Source organism: Lontra canadensis, unplaced genomic scaffold, assembly GCF_010015895.1.
Source record: "Lontra canadensis isolate GAN:19392208 unplaced genomic scaffold, GSC_riverotter_1.0 scaffold68, whole genome shotgun sequence".
Lineage (NCBI taxonomy): Eukaryota > Metazoa > Chordata > Mammalia > Carnivora > Mustelidae > Lontra > Lontra canadensis.
The window spans coordinates 3,459,139-3,483,355 of NW_022631062.1; the positions used below are offsets into that span (position 1 = coordinate 3,459,139).

A 24,217-nucleotide genomic window follows, 5' to 3' on the forward strand; every position below is an offset into this window, starting at 1 on the left:
ATTAACAAAAGGGTTCAATGCTATGATTGGTTAAACTTTATGTGCTACAGAATATAAACACTAAGATGAATAATCACTTATCAAAAGAAATTCTTACTAGGTTGCCCTCCATTTTTGGTTTTCAGACTTTTAGGTACTACCCAAACACACTTAAATAGGCTTCCGCCTCTAACACTTACAGGTGTGTTTCTATACAGCTCACAAATCTTCTCACCCAAAATCATTTTCTGGTTAATAATAAACAACTAATAGATGCTGACGACCTGAAATTGTCTCTGAAGTCACCTTTACAATGGTGAAGATTGAGCAGTACATAGAATCAGCAGGCTAGTGTAATTTACCTTGTGCCAAAGCAGATCTCCAAAATGACTTACTAAATCATCCCACCGAAAGTTGTAAATCTGAGTGAGAAAAGGACAAATCAATAGAAAAACACAGTCCAACACTTTACTACCTATGATTTTTCATGACCTTCTGGAAGGATAAAGACTGATGTTGTAAAGAAATTCCAAAACATGAAAACTTGTAAACATGACCTATGGTTTGCATTATTCTTAATTCATGCTGTTTTTATAGTCACTAACTTCTTCTGTTTAACAACTTTCTTTGCTTCTATATTTATTCGTTATGCCCTGCCGTGCAGAATTTGAAAGTCAAGGAGGTTTGAAGATCCGTCAACTCTGCACTTGCTCACGAAGAAAATTGTATGAAGGCACAGCACTGTGTTTTCTGAACTTCAGGTGAAGTCTGAACTCAGTGGAAGTGGAGAAAAGGAAACTCGGCCTGCCTTGGCCAATGGTGCATTAAAGAAGCCATATGTTAAAGGGCGCCTACGTGGCTCAGTTGGATAAGCGTCTGCCTTCAGCTCAGGTCATGATTCCGAGAGGGGTCCTGGGATGGAGCCCCATGTCTGGATCCCTGCTTAGCTCCACCCCACTTCTGCTCCACCCCACTTCTGCTCTCTTGCTATCTCTGTTGGATCAAATAGCTTTTCAGGTCTCAAAAGTGCGTTTTCATGGTGTATATTTCTTGAGTTGTAGTTACATCCAATCCCTGGGTCTCCCTGTTTCAATTAAGTTATAATTCACATACTGTAAAATTCACCTTTTAAAAGCATACAATTCAGTGGTTTTTAGTAAAATCACAGGGTGGCATGTGATCACTAATTCCAGAATATTCCATCAGCCCAAGGAGACCTCAGGCCTCTTAGCAGTCAGTTCCAATTCCCTCCTCTCCTCGTCCTCTAATGACCATTAACCTATTGTCTGTCCCTATGGTTTATCTATTATGGACAGTTCATAGAAATGGAATCACAGACTATATGGCCTCTTGTATCTGGCTTCTCCTGGAACTCTTTTGATGAGTTTAAGAACATATCAACCTGATGTCCTCATCTCTTGGGGTGCCTTTGCTCTTATCGCACCTGTAGAAGCCAGTCTCAGCCTGGCAACCCATCTCCACTAAAGGTTAAAAGTACAAAACTATTTCCTCAAGCACTAAGTGAATGGTTACCATTTTGGCAGAGTTACCTTATAGAACTGAAGGGGAAGAGGCTTAGTGCATGTCACCCAGCAAAAGCACCCCAATCCTTTTCCATTTCTAAAGCAGACCTTTTGTTGTTTTTCTTTCTTTCCTCCTCAGCAATCTCCACTCTCCCCTGAGTGCTCAGCAGACTGTCCACCACCACGTGAACACTTGCTCATTCACCCTCTGATACTAACTGTAGTCCTTCGGCAACATGTATATAATCTTGAGAAGATGGTCTGTGCTAGGGTCCCAATAGATGCTCCAGTCAACGTGCAGAGAGAAGAGCTGACTAAGCACCTCACCCCAGGCCTAGTGGACACTCACAGGGGACGTATATTCTGCTCATCCATCAGAGGAAAAGCTAAGGCAAAGAAACGGTCATTTACAACGTCACTTTGAGCTTAGATGTATTCCACAGAATAGGGAGGCAGAAAGTAGCATTCTCTTTTTACTGGACTAGGTAAAAACAACACAACTCAATTAACTTAAATACGCACTGACAATCTATCCCAGATGAGCATCGGGAAGAATTTGGCACAAGAATAAGACAAACAGAATTAGAACAAATAGGTGTCTCTCCAATTGCATTGCTTAAAAAAAGATTTAATTGGTTTATTGAGGAATCTTATCTCATTGTGAAGTAAACACGATTTCCCCAAATTACTGCTTTTAATTTTAATCGATTGAGACTCCCTTCTCCAATGGATATCAAGTCCCTTAACATTATCTTGGCAGATTTTTCAACTAGCAAAAAGTTAATAATCGAACTTACCTAAGCTGACATCCATACATCAATTAGCAGTACAACTATCCCTTCTCTCTTAGACAATGGAAAGCTTAATTTTGGAAAATGCTGCCGTTTATGATTACATTATACTTTTTATAGTAAAGAAGCAGTTAAAATAATTCCTTAATATAGAACTTAAATTCTACTGTAGTTCTTAATATAGAACTACAATTCCTTAATATAGAACTTAAGGAAGACTCAGTCTTAAGTGCATTCCCCACCAAGGATCATACCTTATTCATCCTTACGTTTCCAATAGCTAGCACAGGTTTTGCTGTGCTAAACCACAGTAGGTGGTTGTCAATACATGCTCAGATAAACTTACTGTTGACAAGCTAAATATTAAGGAGCAGAGGCCACTGAGTTATTAAAACAATGGAAAAACAGGGTAACTGCACTTCCTCAAATTACAGAGTTATTTGACAGACATTATTACAGAGTTAATAAAATCTAATGACAGATGTCAGCTTTTATAAATTGAGAGTTTAAAAAAGATTCTTTTACGTAGGCTCCACACCCAACATGGGCTTGAACTCACAACTCTTGAGATCAAGAGTCACAGGCTCTATTGACTGAGCTAGCCTGGCGCCTCAGTAAATTTTTCTTTTTGCTTTTTTTTGTGTATACTGTACTATGGAATGATTTATAAATCTACTTCTGTTCAGACAAGTGTTTTTTTTGTTGTTGTTCTTGAATGTTCTTTTCAAAGTCCTAGTACAAAGACCTGCTATACAAGTTATTGAGATATTATTTTCAATATACCTTTAAATGACTTAAAAGGGAAACATTAACATGATAAATATACTTAACTGCAAGGTTTGGCACTTTAGGACTAAGGTAACAATTTAAAAATTGACAAGAGTGGGGCACCTGGGTGGCTTAGTGGGTTAAAGCCTCTGCCTTCAGCTCAGGTCATGATCCCAGGGTCCTCAGCAGGAAGCCTGCTTCTACCTCTCTCTCTGCCTACTTGTGATCTCTTTTTGTCAAATAAATAAATCTTTTAAAAAAATTGACAAGAGGAAGATAGCGTATAGTTTTTAGGAGAATGGCCTAGACATTTAAATCATATTTTTAACTGATTTATTATTTGAAAATTTATTAATGATATATAATAAAGGGACATTTGAAGGTCTCTTAATCAACCTAAGCTGTAAATGATTAGCTTAAAGGAAGTTATGATTAGGAAATGCCTTAGGAAGAAAACTTTTCATTATTAGAAAATGAATGAAGGGGTGCCCGGGTGGCTCATCGTTAAAGCGTCTGCCTTGGCTCAGGCCATAATCCCAGGGTCCTGGGATCGAGCCCCAGGTTGGGCTCCCTGCTCTGTGGAAAGCCCGCCTCTCCCTCTCCCACTCCCCCAGCTTGTGTTTCCTCTCTCACTGTCAAATAAATAAATAAAATCTTTAAAAAAAAAAAAAAAAGGAAATGAATGAATTATGGCTGTCTCTAGAAGAACTCCTGGGGAAAAAGAAACACTTGGCGGGGTCTACACAGTGTACCTGGGGTAGAGACAGCGGAAGCAAAGGGGCTTTCCCTGTGTGCTCTTTTGTACCTTTTGGATCTTAAGTGACAAGAATGTATTATCTTTTAGGATACATTTAGATTTAAAGGAAGGGAATGAAAATCTGCATGTAGAGACCTGGAGAGATACACAAGATCATGATTAAATGATAAACAGCTGCTAAAAAAAAGAAAATGAATGAATTGTAAACTTAAGGTATGCAACTGTATAAATGTTCTCAGAGATAGTCGGTATCCATTTCACTGGAGACTTTAAACAAGGAGATTCTCATAAGGGAAATTTTTTTCTTCTTTTCTTTTCCAGGCCATGAATAATTACTGATTAAACTTTTTCAGCAATTCAGAGCACACTGCCGGTGCACCAGATTTAATTAAAGAGGCACTGCATGAACCAAATGGAGATGAAACATAGTACGAATTCAGTGCTATACTTGATGAGACACCAAAAACCTGAGTCTTACTTAGCTACTAACCACGCTAAGATGATGTCTACTCTGATTTACAGGCTTTCAATCTAACTGGTCAATACATGCAGAAGTCTCTTTGATGGAACCACTGAACCATTTTAGATTTAAAAAAAATCCCCTGTGGCCTTTGTCATTCATGACCAATAGTCTTTGGAAGTTAAGGTCAACTGAACTGAGCTACAAAAGAAGGCAGGCGCTATAGTCAAGGCTTGTATGGTACTGGGATCCCTTTAACTGAGTTACAACTTTCTTAAAAATCTAGGCCATTTTCCTAAAAATTATGTTTTCCTCCTCTTGTCAATTTTTAAACTGTTATTTCCCTAAACTGCTATACCCTGCAGTTAAGGATCATATTCATCATGTTAATGTTTGCCTTTTAAGCATCGAGGCAGAAAGGGGGCACAGGAGATATTAAAACGAGGATTAGAAGGGTGACTGCAGGGGCACCTTGGTGGCTCAGTCGTTGGGCAGCTGCCTTTGGCTTGGGTCATGATCCCGGGGTCCTGGGATCAGCCCCGCATCGGGCTCCCTGCTTAGTGGGAGGCCTGCTTCTCCCTCTCTCATTCCCCCTGCTTCTGTTCCCTCTCTCGCTGTCTCTGTCAAATAAATAAATAAAATCTTTAAAAAAAAAAAGGGTGACTGCAGAGACCATCAGCTGGTAATGGTGTACAAGGATAAATGTGTTGGCCCCAGACCACCTCAGAGAGCAGCAGCAAGATAGCAAAAAACTGCACTGACTCCCAGTAGCCACCTTATGGTCAAGCCACCAAGTGGGGCAAAATCAAAGAGGGATAGAAAACAAAAGGCCTTAGCAAAAAAGGCACAAAAGTATAACAAAATAAAACAAAAAGTTATGAGTCAAGAGATTACCTCACTGTTCCTTTGCAACAAAGAAAGAGGACAAGGCCAGAGTGAAAACTGGTTCTTTGCAACAAGATGGGCAACACTTTATTTAGATCACCAAAAATAAGGTTTTACAGAAAGGGAACCATAACATTACACAACAAAGTATAGCTGTAAAATCTCAAACAAGAGAGGCAACACTTTATTTAGATTACCAAAAATAAGATTTTGGAGAAAAGGAGCTGTAACAAGCAAATGTGTGACTGCAAATTTTCTTTTGCCATCGGTATCAATTCCCTCTAAAATATTTTGGTACTACGTTGTGATTTCCAAGCGAAACTAAAATTTGTTGGACAGAGTTTTTGAGCCTCATCACAAGAATGAAAACAGTTTGGAAAACAATTTTGCTTAATGCTAACAAATAACTAAAAAATGTGGTCATCGCTAACAAATTAACTCCAACAGTTACTGAAACAGCCTGACCTATACATTCTCTCATTAACGCTTCACAGTGACCACAGCTGTTCTTTTTCTGCTGTCACAGATGACATGAACGGTGGCAAGGGTCTCATGCTAGAGGCTGGTCAGGCACCTAGGAAGTAAACCTTAACAGAAATAACTATAGTATGTAAGCAACTCAAACAAATGGGCCCACCTCTGCCAGCGCCCCTAGGGGTGGGTGTCATGCCAGCTCTGTAAAGAAGGTCCACCTTCTCCCTAGATCTTCACTGGGATCCTAGAGCACAAAGCTAGACAGAGAAGTTGTTCTTCTAGAACCATCAAAACTTTAATAAATTGCCCTGGGGTTCTTGGTGCTATAGTGTGCCTCACAGGCAGCAACATAGGCAGACTCTGGAAAGAAGTCATCATGGTATTCTGCCAAAAACCTGGGAAAAGAAGAAAATGGCCCTGATGATCTTTAACAGTGAGGACTGAATACCAGCAAGCAAAATTTTAACTTGCGACCATCCTAACATTTCAGACGTTTTTGGTATTCCGAAGGAAGAAAATGAATAAAATCTTGATTTCTATATATTCATCACTTTCATTGCACATATCTGGCTCCTATATCAATTACCATTTCATTAGGATCCTTTCACTATCAAGTGTACAAAGAGAAATAGAACTGAAACTCCACTAGGTGGCAGCCTTCATTATACAAACATTGAAAAAAAAAGGCGGGGGGACTCTGACGACTGCTGCATTTTCCTGTTATAAAAACTAACTATACTGGGACGCCTGGGTGGCTCGGTCGTTAAGTGTCTTTGGCTCAGGTCATGATCCCCGGCTCCCACACTGGGCTCCCTGCTAGGGTGGAAAGCCTGCTTCTCCCTCTCCCTCTGCCTGCCATACCCCCTGTTTGTGCACGCTTTCTGTCAAATAAAGTCTTAAAAAAATAAAAATAAACTATAAAAAAACATAAACTCAGGGCGCCTGGGTGGCTCAGTGAGTTAAGCATCTGCCTTCGGCTCAGGTCATGATCCCAGGGTCCTGGGATGCAGTCCTACAGCGGCTCCCTGCTCAGCTGGGAGCCTCCTTCTCCTGCCCTTCCCCTTGCCGGTGCTCACTCTCTCAAATAAATAAAATCTTTTAAAAAAAAAAAGGCGCTATAAACTCAACAAATGTCACTTGAGAAATTTCCAATACTTTCTATAGGCTAAGCTAAACCGAAATTGAGCAGTATAAATAGTAAAGGGTATCTGGGTCCTAAATCGCCATCCAAAGGTGTTACAGTTTCAGCGTACTTCATAAACAAGGCTGACTTAGTGTCTGACCATGGACCTTACAATGAGGCCAGTTATTCAAAAGTTCACATTCCGCAGACGCTATTTTGTGTCTGAAGTGTCAAAGATTTCACCACACGGGGCTTAAACATTCTCACATGGGCCATATTAACCGTGAAGCTAATTAGTTTCATGCTTGTTTCACCAGCCTCTTCCCACCTGTCCAAATTTCTAAAAATGTAAGGATAAACCTAGTATCTTCTTTAGTAAAAACCGAGTCAAAATTCACGAGATAGCTAACTCTTCTTTGGATTGTGCCATTTTTAAGGTGATCATTGAGTCTACCGAGCATTCTGGATACGTTTTCAAAACCAATTAGAGTATTTGTATATCTTTCTACATTAATTCTTAAAACATTAATTTCTATTTTGTTTTGGGCACGACAAAATCAGCAGGCTTTCCTATGCTAACTTGCAGCTATTCTTCATGTTTTCTTGGCACTATTTGATTTTGGCCTACACAATCTTTATGCCAAACAGAATTGGGTGTTTGAGGGGGAGGCTGGAAGGGAAGAGTATATGTTTCATAATTGTTTCTAATAACGTGTTATAAACTCTAATTTCACTCACAGACACTTTACTCAAAATGTCTACATAAAAATACCCTTTAAAACTCCAAATACCCTTTAAAACACCCTTTAAAAACTCCAAAAACCCATTCCTCTGGCTGGAATACTTTCCACACCAATAAATCCTACTTGTTTAGCTCTTGCAGGTTGGAGCTGACTACAAAAAGAAGGTACCCCCTTACAGAGAAGGAAGAAATCCGATCAGGTAGATACATGAGCTGGGTAAGGTGGTGTGATGAGTAGCCTTGAACATGAAGCAGAGGAACTGGTCAGTAGACATCTGGATGGGACAGAGCTGGGCCACAGGCACAAATGAGTCTGGGGCCCACAGCATGGTACAAGGAGTGGGGGGCAGAGCCTCTGAGCAAATGATCCTAAGATACAATGACTGGCTCTGTCAGATGCAGAGAACAATACCTTTCTGTACGCTGACAAACCGTCAGCATGTATCGCTCATTTATCTTAACTCTAAGCACAAAATCCAACCTGTAAATGCTAATATTTAGGTTTATGTATATGCAACAAAGAAACACCTAATACTTAAGGTACTTCTAAATGAAAAATGTAAAACTAAATTATCAATCTCAATCACTTCTACTATAAAAAATTAATTTTCTATTCAGTTACCCAAATGCATTCTTCTAGTGACACAAAAAATTTTACCTTTATACAATAAATTACAGAAGAAGAAAATAGCCAAAAAACCCTGATGTCATGATCACAGTTGGAATCATTTTATCATTCTTAGCTACTACTGCTCCTGTTTAAAATACCACAAAGCTAGTTTCCACATCTATTATGGAGAAGTTCAAAAAAGTCATATATAAGGCAGCAGAGTTAGTATTTACAAACAAATTTAAAATACCTAAGAAAGAGATCAAAGTGCTTCAGTAAAGCCTTCAGATTCTTCTCAGAAAAGGACATCTTTCCAAGGATTTCTGGAAGTTTCACTGCATAAAAAATAAAACCAAAACCATATACAACTGGCAGACTCTGGCAATGAGCAGGACACACTGAGGGTCCTTGCTTATCCTATTCAAACTGAAATTAACATCTACATTATCAAACAAAACCAAAACCTCTCACTGAACATAGTATAGTGGTACACGTGGTACAAATACAATTTTTATGAAATTTAAGATTGAGTCAGTGCCTTTTTTAAAAAAAATTTTTCAATGATTTTTCTTAGACCCTCAAAATTACCACGAGATGTACATAAACTAACAAGGGTGTTAAAACCAAAGTGGAGGGGTGCCTGGCTGGCTCAGCTGGAAAAGCATGACTTCTGACCTCAGGGTTGTAAATTTGAGCCTCACACTGGGTGTAGAGATTACTAAAAAAAAAAAAAAGATTAAAAAACCCCCAAAGTGGAAGGGAGCGGGGGCGGTGGAGGAAGAAGAAAGCAGGGACCAGGATTTCTTACCAAACAATCGTAGCAAGTGTTGTGCCCCATAAATGTAAGACGGTGGAGGGGGCTGGTCGCCTGGGGGGTAGCTGTCAGGTACAAGTTTCCAGGAGAGGACCTGAGAAAAGATATAGTGACAAATTGTTCAATGCATGCTTAACACTGTCACCAAGAGATCTCAAAATTTAGAATCCCAGCGGAAATACACTTGCTTTGAGATTCTCATCTCGAATTGAGTGTCAAATTCTCACTCCCAAGCTTCGTGGCCTCCTAGCAACTTAGGAGTTGCTTCACAGCTGGACCCAGAAAATGGCAGTAAATAGTAATGACAAACCACTGTGGAATTCTGAACGCCACTCCTCTAACTTTCCCATGAAGCCCTTTAAAAAAGGGACATGATCTCAGAATACAGGAGTATAATGCATTATGTTGAAAAGGATCAAACTACAAAATAACGAAATTCAATATGATACTTAGAAAAAATACACAATATGATGTGCATAATTATTATGTAAATACACAGAAGACCTACCAGGAAGTATATACCAAAAAGTTAAATGTCCATATCTTACTGGTGAAATTATGATTTAAGAAGTTTGGGAGGATAAGGTATGCATCTTCCATACTGATTATGTATCAACATATATCTAATAGTTCCCTACAACTTTTTCAAAACATTCTTGCCTCTTATATCACATGAGGATCCACCTTCCTTGGCAACATGGAGATACCTCTCATCACCTTAAGAAGTCAAAACAATAAATTGCACGTAGAGGAAAATATAGAAAATATACAGCTCTATGTCAAAATAATAGAAAGCTTATAAAAATAAAGTGTGGGGCACCTGGGGGGCAGAGTCATTAAGTGTCTGCCTTCAGCTCAGGTCATGATCCCAGGGTCCTGGGATTGAGCCCAGCGTCGGGCCCCTTGCTCTGCGGGAAGCCTGCTGCTCCCTCTCCCACTCTCGCTGTCTCTCTCTGTCAAATTAATAAAATCTTAAAAAAATAAAGTGTGTGTGTAGGGGGAGAGGAGACCTAAAATAAGATTAAGGAAATATCTGATTTCCCAATTCTCGATAGCTATGACCTATAAATTAGTTGTAACTGTTTTGGTCATTTTTGTCCCTTTTCTTTTATTGGAAATCATGCCATACTAGAGAATGTAGCAGCAAAAACTAACCCAAACATGTTTTGAGTAATATTACCATTGTTTTAAGATTCCCTTATTTCCTGATATATTTGATTCACTTTGGAAACTAATCCGAACCACTGGATCAAGTGAAAGCAGACTTCAACCCTGGTAACCAATTTCTTTTCCTTTTTTCTAAATTTCAGAGCTATGGGTGGACTTTGGGCTTTTGTTAAAGTCAAGAGCTGTATTTAGAAGCTCTCTGATGAGTCTCCACAGAGATATTTCAGCACATTACAGGACTATTTTACCGAGTTGCTGCTTTGCCTTTTGGGATCTGTCAAGTTTAATCTGGAAATAGAGTAGGGCCAAAGAAATCCTCTGTAAGACAAGGCAGAAGGATGCCAAAACCACTCCAGAAAGGCTGATGTACTAAATTGAGTACAAGTGTACACAATGAAACTGTAGAAGTGAGTCTCACCATGGTTCTGTATAGCTCCACGCTGCAAGTCTGGGCTTCAGCCCTGGCCTCACCCGCACCACCCATCTGGGGTGTAGACCACTGAAGGGAGGGATTTGGTTTCAGCATCTTTATTCCATGCACAGCACCTCAGCCTGTGGCGCACACAACAGAAGCTTGGCAAGCGATGCTTGAAGTTAACGTAGGGGAAACCGCAATCATTGGAACCATGAGACACGTGTGTGCAAATGCCAGTTATCGGGCTACTCAGCAGGCCAGCCTACCTCACTCATTCTACTCTGCATTGCGACACAGTGTATCACCTTCTATTTACCAAAGATAAATTTCATGGGGAAAAACAGGTTTCTAGCAGAGCAATTCTCACCTGGGGTATACAGACAACCGCCTGTGAATTGTAAATGTGTACATCCAGACTCTACCCCAACGCACTAGGTCAGTGACAGTCTCAGGTGATCTGGATGCAGAGCTTTTACTAAAACACACTGAGACAGAGGCACTCAGGAAGGTGGCAGTTTCTTAAGATGTCATGAGTCACTGCTGAGAGCCGGGCTTACTAGAACTCCTGCTCTACTGGAGCTTGCAGCTGTCCTTGTAACCACTAGATGGTGGGCTCTCGCCGCCAACCTGAGTGGGAATGGCCTTGCCTGAATATTCACGAGCCTCTTAAAAGAAAAAGGGCTCCCCTTTAACAACACCTGCAGGGCCTTGTCTGAAAAACAGGACGTTAGGGACTGCTATTATAGGAATTTCCTAACTTTCCCTCAGTGTCACTGTAAAACAAATGAAGTTTTCCAGCTTTTCTATCGGGGGTCAACCAATTAAGGCCTTCTGCCAAATCCAGCCTAACTCCCTTGTGCTAAAAATGACTGTTGTATTTTTAAGTGGTTAATAAAATCACATGAATAAATATTTCATGACGTGAAAATCACATGAAAGTCAATTACTAGTGTGCATGAATACAATTTGGGGGGCACAGAGCCACACTCATTCACTTATGAGTAACTCTCACACTACAGCAGAGTTGGATCATCTCCAAAGAGACTATATGGTACACAACCCTGAAAATATTTGCAATCTGACTCTTTACAGAAAAAGTTTGCCAACCCTCATCTTTAAATGTTCTCTCTCCCTAGTAAAGCCATCTCCCCTATGCACAGAAACAGGGAAATCCTACCTCCTAGGTGAGATTCAGAGTATCCCAGTAGACCAAGACATTTCTTAAACCCCCGGTACACTCACTACCTACACATCAGTTAACTAGACTTAAAAACAGAATTTTTAAGGTATGTTTTTAAGATTTTATTTATTTATTTGACAGAGAGACAGAGTGAGAGAAGGAACACAAGCAGTGGGAGAGGGAGAAGCATGAGAGAGGGAGAAGCAGGCTCCCCGCTGAGCAGGGAGCCTGATGCGGAGCTCGATTCCAGGACCCTGGGATCATGACCTGAGCCAAAGCAGACGCTTAACCACTGAGCCGCCCAGGCGCTCCCAAAACTGAATTTTTAAGTGAAAAGTTTCCCCACTTGTAAAACGGAAACCTGGTGGCAAGGTTGTTCTAGAGAATCTGAGGCAATTTAGGTCAAGTGGCTGGCACAATGCTAACATATAGCACACCCTCAAAGAGATGGATACTGGTACAATTATTAAAAAAGAATTTTATATTTTTAAATAGTTGGAAAAACCCAAAAGAAGAACCGTATTCCACAACACGAAAATTATGATATTCAAATTTCAGTATCCATAAATCAAGCCTTATTGGAACACAGCATGCCCATTCGTTTACAGAGTGCTTTTGGAACTGGGGAGTCTTGAAGGAGACTGTGTGGTCCACAAGGCCTAAAATATTTACTCTCTGGATCTCTGCAGAACAAGTGTGCCAACGCCTGTTCCATAAAATGAAAATACTCATGTATTTCAATACTTGTGCTTACTTAAAAGATGACCATAAGCGCAGGGCTGGAATCCTAGGATTTTCTCATTTTAGAAACCCAAACCAGTATTAAACGTCATCGTATGAAGCATCGTGTTGCTATCCACAGCAAGAGCAACACAGCGTTTCTAAGGAAACCTGATTTCCGCCCACAGGATTTAAGCCCCAAGGAGGCTTAAGGTCCTTTAAGGTCCTTTAAGGAGGACTCACTGCGGACGACCAGCAACAGTAATGCTTTACCTCGTTTATTTCATTAGTTCTTCTGCCTTCAAAGCCAGCAAACACGGCACTCCCTTCCTTGCTGGGGGTCAGAGGAACCGGTGAGGATGATCTGCTATGCACAGGCGTTTCTTCAGAAGGAAAAAATGTTAATTATTCGCTTGTGAATCATACAGCAACTGAAGAGTAATAACTCTGCTACTGTTTTAACAGTCATCCGGCAGTCTAAAACAGTAGAGAAGTTATTAATCTTTAACAGTAAGACTTTCCCATCATCAAAGACAGTACCTGGCTTCTTGGGGGGGGAGAAACAGGAAACAAGTATTGACATATGCTACGACACACTGAAGTTTGAAAACATTATGCTAACTGAGAGAAGCCACAGACAGAAGGTCACTTACTATGTAATTCCACTCACAGGAACTGATGCCTAGAAGAGGCAAATCCACAGAGATAGGAAATAACTAACTAGTGGTTGCCTAGCAGGATAGATTAGGGCTGGGAGGAGGGAACACAGAGCTACCGCTACAAGACCCTCGAGACAGCTAAACCAGCAGGGCCAAGCATCCAACTGCAGAGCCGAAGGTGCGGGACTCCTCTCTCCAAGCCATAGGGAAAATGCCTCGTTAGTCTTGGTCAGAGCCAAACTCCTGAGTGGATTTCCCACAGCTGAGTGGGTGAATCTGGGTGTGACTGTGCACTCATCCCCATTCTTCTCCCAGCCTCCCCTGTTGGCTGGGCTCCCGTCAGGAGAGCAGTGACTGGCACACGCCAAGCCCAAAGTGAAAGGCTTTCCCACACCTGAAAGTGGACCTACTCTTCTCCAGGTGCAGGAACAGCTTTGGCATGCTGGAGGGTGTGTCCTGCTGCCGGCGCTTGGGCTGAGGCGAGGCGCTGCTCTCAGACAGTCTGTCGCAGTTGGCAGAGTGGCGCGTGGACCGCCTCAGAGACTGCAAGGCTTCCGGTTCAGCTTTGCGCCGTTTGGGGGTAGCTGGCTCCCCGGTGGTGGGCTGACTCTCCGTGGACTGCGGTGTGGATGGATTCAACAAAGGCGGGCTTGGAGAGAGCTCCTCTTGGTTCCTACGGAAGGATAGGAGAGAGCATCACACACACCTGGTCCCAGAATCGTTGCAAAACCTGACGTTCTTAATGTCCTCCTTCAGGCGGAGCAGAAAACACTCTGGACTGCACTCTAGGAGACTTAAAACTTTTACTTTCACGTGTGGCAAAACAAATGTTTTCTTAAAGAGTAACCATACGTACTCGATCATTTAAATCCTCTTGATAACTCTGCAAGGCATGCTGGCATTAAAGGCTGTGATGCCCCTTTTGTATTTTTTAGCGATGGTTCTCAATGGGGAGTCACTGTGCCCTGCCCGGGACAATAGCGCTATCTGGAGACAGTGCTGCTTCGCTTGGCACAACTGGCAAAACACTCCTGGCATCTAGTGGGTAGAGGCCAGGACTGCTGCCCGACAACCCAGAGCGCCCAGGACGCCCCACCACAAAGAATGATCTCACCCAAAACAGCAACAGGGCTGAGGTTGAGAAACCCCGGTCAAGAGAATAGGATTACTGTCGTAGCTCCATGTGTGGGTAACATAGAGGTCTGTGCAATCACTGTGTCCTAATTTCTAAAGTAAAATAACATTGTGTCAACTATACTTCAGTAAAAGCTTTTTTTTTTTTTTTTTTTAAATAGAGTAAGAATACCACGTTATCTCACCACAGTGTAACTACTCACAAGACTAGAACAGAGAAGCCACAAGCATCCGCCAAGCTTTGTGGAACACACAGTCCACCCTGGACACGGGGAACCTTGAGATTGGGAGTAAATGGGAACATCGACACAGGTCCCCAGCGAGTTGCACACGCTTCTCGCATAGGGTGAAACCAATGGGAGAGGCAGGCAGGCAGGCTAAGAGATGATCATGAGGCAGAGAGAGAACCAGGAGCAAGGAGGCATGAAGGGAAGGGACAAGGGGGTGGTGGGGAAAGGTGGCCAAAGCAGAGCATGGCGTGTGACAAGTGGGAAGTTGTTAGTACCCCCCTTGGGGAGCAGAGTTAGCAGGGGCAGTTGGTAGACAACAGCAGAGCGTAAAGTAGGCAGGAAGAGATGAAGAAGTGGAAATCATGAGAACTGGCCATTCTCACCAAGAGAGGCATAGGAAGACAGGGAAGCAGCTTATACAGGTGAGGGTGCAGACTTCAGGTGGGCGATTTCCACCCCTTCCCCTAACCAAACAATAGGGATTTGGGCATGCTTGGTGACTGAGGGAAGAAAGTAGTGATGCATCAGAGCAGGAAAGGAACTAACCTTTAGTTGAAGGCAAAAGGTGGCCAGCCCTTTGTGAACTTTCTCATTTAATAACTACCCAAGGAGGAAGCCGTTCTTTCCATTGTGCAGAGGCAAAAGAAAGAGCCTCAGAAGGAATCTCCTCGAGCCACACAATCAGTAAGTGAAGGAGCTACATTCAAACCCACTTCTGCCTTTCTCGGTCTGTGCCTTCTTCACCCCATTTGTCTTTGGAAAGACAGGTTAGCTGCTCAAAAGCAAACCAAGTTCTCGCACTGGAACCTTCACTTGGTTCAATCTTTGAGAGCCATCTGAAAGTGAGTGATGACTTAGCTTACCCAGGGAAAAACTCTACTTTTCAATCTCCTCCTCCAAACCTGTTGGCCCCATAGCATTAGGAGGAAATCTTCAAAGACAGAGTCAACTTGGTTGCTGACATCTGACAGTCAAACTTCAGATTATCTAACTTACCTGTTACTGTTTGTGGCACTTTCCTTAATTGGAAGGAAAAACTTGGATGAAGTCACCTTTTTATACTGAACTTGTTCATACGGATAGAGTAGAAGCAGTGGCAGCGTGTAATCAAATGTTATTCTTACTCCATCCACCATCTCCTTACAAAGGTCAACACTAGGAGAATAAGAAGAGATTAGAGATGCAGTAAATACTTTCCAAAGGGTCATAATGAAGTTGCATGTTTTTAATCAGGCAGAGTTTTAAACTGAAACACCATATATTACACCTACACATTTAAAAAATACAGTGAGTTTGTAGATGCTGCCACCAAAAAATTAGATGACAATGTTGATCTATAATATAAAGCGAAAAAAGTACACCAGGAATTTCAACTTACTGCACTGAACACAAATGTATACATTCAGTACCACACGAGGAGTCCAAGCAGCCTGTGTTGCAGAACACAGACTACTGGACCGCAATTACTGGGAGTAGAAGGGGGCAGACCTAATGAACCATTCCTAATACTTATTTCAAATCAAACAGCCTGCCTGTCTGCCTCTAATCCAGCTGGGTAACATGCACAAGGCAGGCTATGAAAACGATTATCCCGGCTAAATAAAAACCTATTTGTAAACAAGCTTTGATAAAATTTTATTTGCCTATTCTGGTGATTCTCAAGGACAAAGAGTTACCTCCCTGTATCCTATCACTGAAAAAAACTGGTCTTGGTGTTGAGGCAGTGCAAACTCAGTATATCCAGACCAGATATCTAAATAGTTACTGAACATTTCGTAAAAGGAACAATATTTTGGTGTTAAATTTCTTACTTAATGAATTATTGGGTTAATCGAGTGATATATTAAATGAATTCCAAGTTACAGAAGTAGAGTGTCACCTGTTCTAAATGGAAGTTACTTCCCTAATACACAAAGAGAGAGCCATTGAGACACCAATCCCCACCTCCCTCACTACTCACTTCTTTTCTGCTGGGATGTAATGCACATTCATATTGGCATGTGGCATAGCATGATGGTGACGAGGCCTCTCATTGGCTGAAAAGGCTGCATTGATAGCAAAATGTTTCACGTAGGATTCCAAAATAGTTATGATGTTGGTCTGGCATGGAAGTTTCACTAACTGTTAATAAAAATACAGACATGTGATGCGTGCATGTCATTGTATAAACCACATGTGCCAAGAAACAGTGTTCTTGTCTATATACATTTTTTTTTAAAGATTTTATTTATTTATTTGATAGATCACAAGCAGGCAGAGAGGCAGGCAGAGAGAGAGGAGGAAGCAGGCTCCCTGCTGAGCAGAGAGCCCGATGCGGGGCTCGATCCCAGGACTCCGAGATCATGACCTGAGCCGAAGGCAGCGGCTTAACCCACTGAGCCACCCAGGCGCCCCGATATACATTTTTTAACTCAAAAATAAAGCCAATTCTGCTTGAGAATGTTTTAAATAAAGATGCTTTGAAGGTCTATGATTGCTTCTACTAATCGTTATCCCCATGAAGACTACAGTATAAATTTTAAAAATAAATGTGACCCGTGATTCATATCTTAATGATCAACTGCAGCTACCTGGGAAGACTATGTCCACTGTTGGCCTCTGTGACAGATCAATTCTGTCTTAACATCTTCTTAAAACATTTGAGAGAGAGCGCATCTGTGTGCGTGCATAAGATGGGACGGGGCAGGAAAGAACGCAGGGAGAGGGAATGAGAGAATCTCAAGCAGACTCCCCACTGAGTGCAGAACCCACTACGGGTCTTGACCTCAGGACCCCGAGATCAAGACCTGAGCTGAAACCCAAGAGTTGGACGCTTAACCAACTGAGCCACCCAGGTGCCCCTTGTCTTAACCTCCTGGATGAAGCCCAGGCATGAGGAGTTTGACAAAGCTCCCTAGAGGATTCTAATGGACAGCCAAAGCTGGGAACGACTGTGCATGCTTTAATTCAATCAGCAACAGAAGAGTACTGTCAGAGAACTTTAAAACCTAACTCACTATAAAACTTAAAATATGAATTTCATCCTTACAAGGTTCTTAATTATTTGAGTCTGTAACTGTAAAATATGGCAGAATGAAAGTTCTATTACAAATCCAGGTTTTATGTATTCTCCCTGCATACCCGTTTCCTCCTGTTGATATAGTAACAATCATCCTCAAGCTTCTTTTTCAGAACTTCAGGGATTTCTATAGTTATTGTTCTTTCTTCCATTTCCCTTTTTGTGTGCAGCTCTGGTTCTTCCTTCTGCAATATCACGATTTCATTTTTAACTAGTCATCACAGTAACAGAGTCTATATCCAAAGGAAGACTAACACAGGGAGCCTACTATGAAACAAACCCCATTAATCCTCGACATTCCTACCAGAATACCATATGTCTTACAGAAAAGTACATTAAAGGCCAAAAGTTAATGTATTTTACGGCACGAACCATGTTGCCGATGCTAATTTTCTTTCTCCCCCTTTTAAGTTTGCCAGTGAGATTTATGTTAACTTTGAAGGCAGGCAGAAGATGCCAAACTCTGATACACAACATTTAAAAGCTAATCACGACTAAAAAAACAAAGTTCATGGCCGCAATGGAAAGAAAGAATTAACTATGATTTGTGAAAACATTTTACAGGTAAAAACAGCTACCAAGAGGTTCATACAGTGACTATAAATATAAATAAAGGTTATTTTCCCTTAAAGATCAAGTAGAGGTTTACAGTATCTGGTTAAAACAATGCACTTTTACAAAATGATCTGCAACTGAAGAATTTTATCACATATTTTTACCACTAAATATATACCAAAACCAGCATTTTTACAGTAGAAACTTTATACCACTTCTGTCTTTTCTTCAATATCACTTTCTTCACTTATTTCTTCATCCTTTTCTTCACTACTGTCAGCAGAGGAACTGCTTATTGCTAGAAAAACAAAAATTATCAGGCATAATGGCACCATATACTTCCCTAACCTTTACAATTATAATTCTTTTTTAAAAAAAGATTTTATTGGGGCGCCTGGGTGGCTCAGTGGGTTAAGCCTCTGCCTTCGGCTCAGGTCATGATCTCAGGGTCCTGGGATCGAGCCCCGCATCGGGCCCTCTGCTCAGCAGGGAGCCTGCTTCCTCCTCTCTCTCTCTGCCTGCCTCTCTGCCTACTTGTGCTCTCTCTCTCTCCGTCAAAAAAGATTTTATTTATTTATTTGACAGACAGAGACACAGTGAGAGAGGGAGCACAAGCAGGGGGAGTGGGAGCGGGAGAAGCAGGCTTCTCGCCTGGCAGGGAGCCCGATGCAGGGCTCGAACCCAGGACTCTGGGATCATGACCTGAGCCAAAAGCAGATGTTTAACGACTGAGCCACCCAGGCGCCCCTACAATTATAGTTCTTTAAGGTGAAGCATGTGTCCTACTATTGGCAATAATTAACTGTAGTCCTGCACATATTTTAAATGCCGAACATAAAAACTGGACCTTTCAGAATAGAAATTTATTTTGAGAAATATAACACCAATTTCAATGAGGGCAAAACCCACCCAAGTTAATGATCTGAAAGTGTTTAGTCACCTAGGATTCTATGGTTCTCTGTTGCATTCATAACTGGCGACAAGGCTCAGGAAGTGCCAAGAAGGAAACATGAGGGGTTAGTACAAATCAAGACCCTGCCTGAAAAGACAGCAGTCATGAGCAAGACTGATGCAGTATTATGGACTAACTGACCACTGCTTTAATTGTTAAGAACAAAAGGGGCACATGTTATATGTGGTGAGCTTAAAATGTTTCCTTGTCTGTAACTACAACGACTCCTACCCCTCAATCCTGTGGTATAAAAGGACTAGGTAAAAGTTCTTTTAGCTGGAGAAAATGAAGTCAAACCACTCACAGTTTTCATCATTTTCATCTTTTTCTTCAACAGGGAGGCTTTTTAAGACAGAGTCAACACCGGGCAACCTGCAGCGCTTCTTCTTTCTTCCTGTGCTTCTCCTGAAAGAAAATAAACGCAACCAAAATAAAGTTTGATGCTGACTGATAACGGGTATTGAAGTACAAACAAGATATAACAACGATTCTTAAGAACCTAAAAATCATTAAATCCCAGAACATAAATGTTAATCTCCACTTCAGAAGATTATACAGTAACCTCTGTGAAAACACAGAATTTAGAATGTAAGAGCAATTCTTCATGAGCGCACTTTAAATATATAAAGTTATGAATAAGCCATATTTGCCATATTTTTACTTTAAGATTTTAAAGGTTCTAAACACAAACAGAAAACACACTGAATAACAATTATGTCACAATTTTTGTGTTCTTACAGGCGAGCTACAGCTTTTCTTGCCAATTTACGCTGTAATCTCCGATTTTCATCGGTGTCACGAAGGACATGATCTTCAGCTGCCCATCTATCCCAGCTAATCAAACAAAAAAAGGAAAAGCATGTAAAATTCAGTATTTTAGGTTGATATGAAACAAATGCTACAAGCGCCTCACAGAAGCAGAAGTGTCCCAGAAGTACTTATGTTTTAGAAAACTATTTAAACATTTTAAAATCACAAAAAAGATGCAAATAAATTGAAAAAGAAACTCATGCAGACACAGAAAGAACTAGGGTTTCTAGAATTACCCACAGAGAATCCAAATATAATTGACTTAAAAGTAATCCTTCTTCAGAATACGCAAGGTTTGATAAAAAAACAGAAACAGGAAGTAAAGCTTTTCTACAAGTGTTTCTAAAACTTAAATAAGTTTGCAATGTTCTTGTGCGGCAAAGATGATCAATTTTCAATCCCGTTGAACAAGTACACTCACCTTCTGTTCCAACCATTAAAATGGATCAGATATTCTGGGATCTTTCTGCCTTTTTCGTCTTTCCCAACAATAACATCGACAATCTGAAACCAGGAAATATTGTCCGCAAATGACAGAACATAGAGAATATTGGAAGCTAGATCAGGAAAACTAGATCACAGATCTCTTTTTAAAAGAAAAGAAAGCGTTCTCTCCTTTTTTAGACTGAAAGCTGGGTTGAAACATTTTTCCTTTCAATTCCATTTTTTCCCCCTGAGTGGATGCCTCAAAATAGGAAACATCCCTCCAACCAGCCCGCGATTGGTCTCAGATATTGAGACTGGGTTCAGCTTCTTGAAGCCCATTGGCCGACCGATTTGTCACTAGAGAGTCCAGGCCAGACAGGAGCGCTGAGGCCCTAAGATCTCTGGGAGTTGTAGTAACCCCAGCTTAGCCGCGTCCAGGGTCGGGACGTTTGGCAAATTATGCCATCCCTCCGAGGTGTCCCTAGAGGGAACAACTGGGGCAAATAATGAGGCGTGTGACCCCTACGGAGGCTCAAGGCGGGACGGGAGGTGGGACAGCAAGCAGCCGGAGGCTTCGGCGGCGGAGCCCGAAAACACAACTCGCAAAAGCTAGAGGCCTCGGGAAGTCCCCTTAAGGCCAGAGTCGCCCTGAAGCACCTGGGGCCCGAAGCCAGCCCCCAAACCCAAACTGCGGTGCCCACTCCCACTCGTCATCCAGGCCCCAGGAGCTGCGGTTGTGGCTCAGTGCCCCCGTCCCTCCCCCCCGTCCCCGAAACTTGGATGAACAGGCACAGGGCGCGACTCGGGGACTGAAAACCTAAATGCTGCAAGACCCCGAGTGACGAAAGCACCGGGTCAACACTGCCCTCGGGTGGGGAGTCGCGGCCTACGGGAGGGACGGGCCCAGACACGATTGGTGCTCCAGAGCAATGACGTCGTGAGTCGACGGCCAGTGCTATGGCGCTACGGTTTAGGACCTGGCTCGGTCAGTCAGGGCGTCGCACGGCAGCCCAGGCAACGATGGGCCGCGCAGAATGGTGAAAGATTTAACAAGAAGCTGAAGGCCGCCGGCAAGCGACCTCCTCGACGGTAGCCCTCGCTGGCGTCGCGTACGCAAACCGGCGTCGCAGCCCCAGCCTCGCGACACTGCACGCGCGAGGTTTCCGATGGCGCGTGCGCAGCCCAGCGCCGGGCGGAAGCGGAAGCACCCGGGCCCCGACTCCCCAGCGCCGCGCCCCGAGAGCGCCCCCTGCTGCACGCACGGCGCCTCGCAAGCCGAGGAGCCGCCGGCATGGAGCGCCGGGCCCCGCCACTTCCCCTGCTCCGCGCCGCCGTCCGCACCCGCATCCGCATCCGCCACCCGTCCCGGGGTCCCCGGCCCGCGCCTCCTCCCTGTCCCTCCGCGGCGGCACCTTGGCATCGTACAGCACTCGCGCCTTGGTGGGGTCAGGCTCGAAGCACAGCACTTTCTCCCCTGAGTGGAATTTAAATTTCATGCCCTCGCTCGCGCTCATTTGCTCATCGTGGCGGAGGGCGAGGCTCCGGGGCGGGCGGAGCGCGCGCGGTGGGGGAGGGGGTGTGGGGGCGGGGAGGTGGCGCGCAGCGGCGGGGGTGGGGGGAGGGAGCGGGGAATGGCGGAGGCTGCGACCGCTCCGCCCTCAGTCCCGCCTCGGCCCGCCCCGCGCGGTGGCCAGACCTGGGAGTCGCGGGGCGGGCGCGCTCCCGGCGGGGCGCGTCTCCGCGAGTCCTGCTGGGCTCCGCAAAGACAGGGAGGGAATGCTGCCCGCGGCCGCGGTCTTCCGGCAGGACGGCCCCTCCCGCGGTCGTGGGAAAGGTGGCCGGCGCGGGCTGGGCCCGCGGGGTCATCGGGCCGGGCGCGCGCTCTCCGGCCCGGGCTGGGAGGCACCCAGGAGAGGGTCTGTCTGGGGGTGAGCAGTGGCGGCGGGGAGGCCAGCCGGCGGCCGCCCTCTAGCAACCAGCAGCGACCGCGCCGCGCGGGCCACCTTAGCAGAGCTGCGCGCCGCCAAGGGTGGCTCCGCGAGGAGGACGTCCGGCTGAAGTCGGGTCTAGGTGGGCGAAGGGTGGTGGGGGAGCGAAGAAAGCCCTGGCGCATACCTGGGCCGGGACCAGTAGGTGACAGGCCTGGAGCCTTCCAGTGACGGCGGGTGAGCATTGGGAGTGAGGCTGTGAGGTCCGTAACCAAGTCAGTAACATCTTAAGTCTTGGCATGGTTTTCAAACCCCGCACTCAGGAGTTGCTCCGTCAAGGTCTGCTGCAATATGTTGAAAATTCCCCCAAGGGGGAAAGTACTGTGAAGCTGGTACCAGGAGGTACCTGCACCAACGAGGTGCTCAGGAGATCTTGATGAACAAGTGACAAGTGCTGGGAGACCAAGGCCCAGAGGCAGGAAAGAAGGTGCTGAATTTTTTTGCTTTGTTCTGAGGGATGGAAAGCGTTTGGGTAGTGTAGTGACTGGATTAAGATCGGCCTAGAGCACCTTGGCGCCTCTGAAGTCGTGCTCTATTCTTGCAACCAGAAATTTGCGCTTGCGCTCCCTTTCACTGGGTTTCTTGCTATACATCCTTCACATTTCAGCTTGGACATTGCCAGGAGAAAAACCCTCAGGCTTCCCCACCTGAATCACATACCCCTCCAATATTCCCTCCCAGCCTTCAACCTACCTGTTTCTTACATTTACGGTATGCTGCAGTAGAATGGGCTGTTCGTTGCCAAAGTACTCCCCATAAGATGCTCCGTTCCTTGAAGTTGGGAGGGCAGAGCTGCGGGGAATCTCATCCAGTTCACGGCATAGTCCTGGCACACAATAAATGTTCAGTGAATGAATTAACAGATTTATGAAATAGAATCCCCAAAACTCAGTGACCAGTTGGACTTGACAGGGGAAAGGGAAGGAGAAATCTTGAGAGACGTCCAGATTTTCTGGCATAATGAGGTGGGTGAGCAATAGATCCATTGGGCAAAATAAGGGCCATGAGAGGGACAGGTTGGGGGAAGATGGACAGATAGTGAGCTGTGTCTTTGATGATAATACAGGGGTGAAACCGGAACTGGAGCTGTGATCCTTCTGCAGTTTGTGGCTTATGAGGAATGAGCTGTTGATGGTGATGTTCCCCATAAATAGCAGTGGGACCTCTAAGGCACAAGGAATTGCCTGTCATGGCTAAACCACATCAGAATATTAGCATTTTTATTTTTCTTATTGGAGAATGGAGATTTCCTTTCCAGACTCTAACCTTGCAGGGCAAGACTTTTAGATGCTTTCTTTTGTTTCTCTCCATTTCCACCCCTTCTTATGTGCTTGAGCCACACCTTTTCCTCTGTTGCCCCTAAACAGTCCAAGAATGCAAAAGCCTTCAGTGACAGCACCCCTTGCTGGCCTCCTCTGGATTGGGAACCACTAGAGAGGCCTCCATCTTTAATGTGGGCTGAGCATCCCTTTCCCTCTTATGTGCAAAGGTAGAGAACATAGAGGGCTCTGTGATCCAGTGCCACACTTGTCACTTCTCGTTTGTGACCTTGGACAAGTGATTAGCCTCTCTGTGATGCAGTTTCCTCACATTTATAGATAATAGTGGCTCCAACCTCCTCAGGTTGTTTTAGGAATAAATCTACTCAGTGTACATGTGTTTGTGTAGTGCCTGGCACATAATAAGTGGTGGGTATGTGCTTGCCATTAATATTAGGTGTCCCTTGGTCATTTCTCCTTGACCTCATTCATTCACTGAAAAAAAAAATATATATATGTATATATATATATATATATATATATACACATATATATATATATTTAAGTAATCTCTATGCCCAACATGGGGGCTTGAACTCACAACCCTGAGATCAGGAGTCACCTGCTCTACCCACCAGGCCAGCTAGGCACCTTGTTCTACAGATTTTTATTGAGCCTCCAGTGTTCTGGATGCTAGACACACAAGCTAGAACAGAATACAGGTATTACCCTTGGCCT

General features: G+C 43.7%; 1 protein-coding gene across 1 annotated transcript; it reads right to left on the bottom strand.

The window, feature by feature from the left end:
* Nucleotides 1–5,219: 5,219 nt before the first annotated feature.
* Nucleotides 5,220–21,792, bottom strand: MSL3 (MSL complex subunit 3). The gene is made up of 13 exons (XM_032880203.1): nt 21,645–21,792; nt 20,228–20,310; nt 19,735–19,830; nt 19,301–19,401; nt 18,257–18,342; nt 17,552–17,674; nt 16,392–16,552; nt 15,428–15,586; nt 13,478–13,740; nt 12,682–12,791; nt 8,921–9,020; nt 8,363–8,447; nt 5,220–6,032 (listed from the first exon to the last, which is right to left on the bottom strand). The coding sequence occupies exons 1-13, from the start codon at nt 21,744–21,746 to the stop codon at nt 5,933–5,935; spliced, it is 1,569 nt and encodes a 522-aa protein (XP_032736094.1). The 5' UTR covers nt 21,747–21,792; the 3' UTR covers nt 5,220–5,932.
* Nucleotides 21,793–24,217: the final 2,425 nt, after the last annotated feature.

Excerpts from the sequence above, each read along its gene's own strand:
- MSL3 (XM_032880203.1), bottom strand. The coding sequence starts at position 21,746 with ATGAGCGCGAGCGAGGGCATGAAATTTAAATTCCACTCAGGGGAGAAA. Across the intron at positions 18,343-19,300 it reads AGATGAAAATGATGAAAACT|CAATAAGCAGTTCCTCTGCT; the intron begins GTGAGTGGTTTG and ends TTGTTTTTCTAG. Across the intron at positions 16,553-17,551 it reads ATATCAACAGGAGGAAACGG|TTAGTGAAACTTCCATGCCA; the intron begins GTATGCAGGGAG and ends TTTTATTAACAG.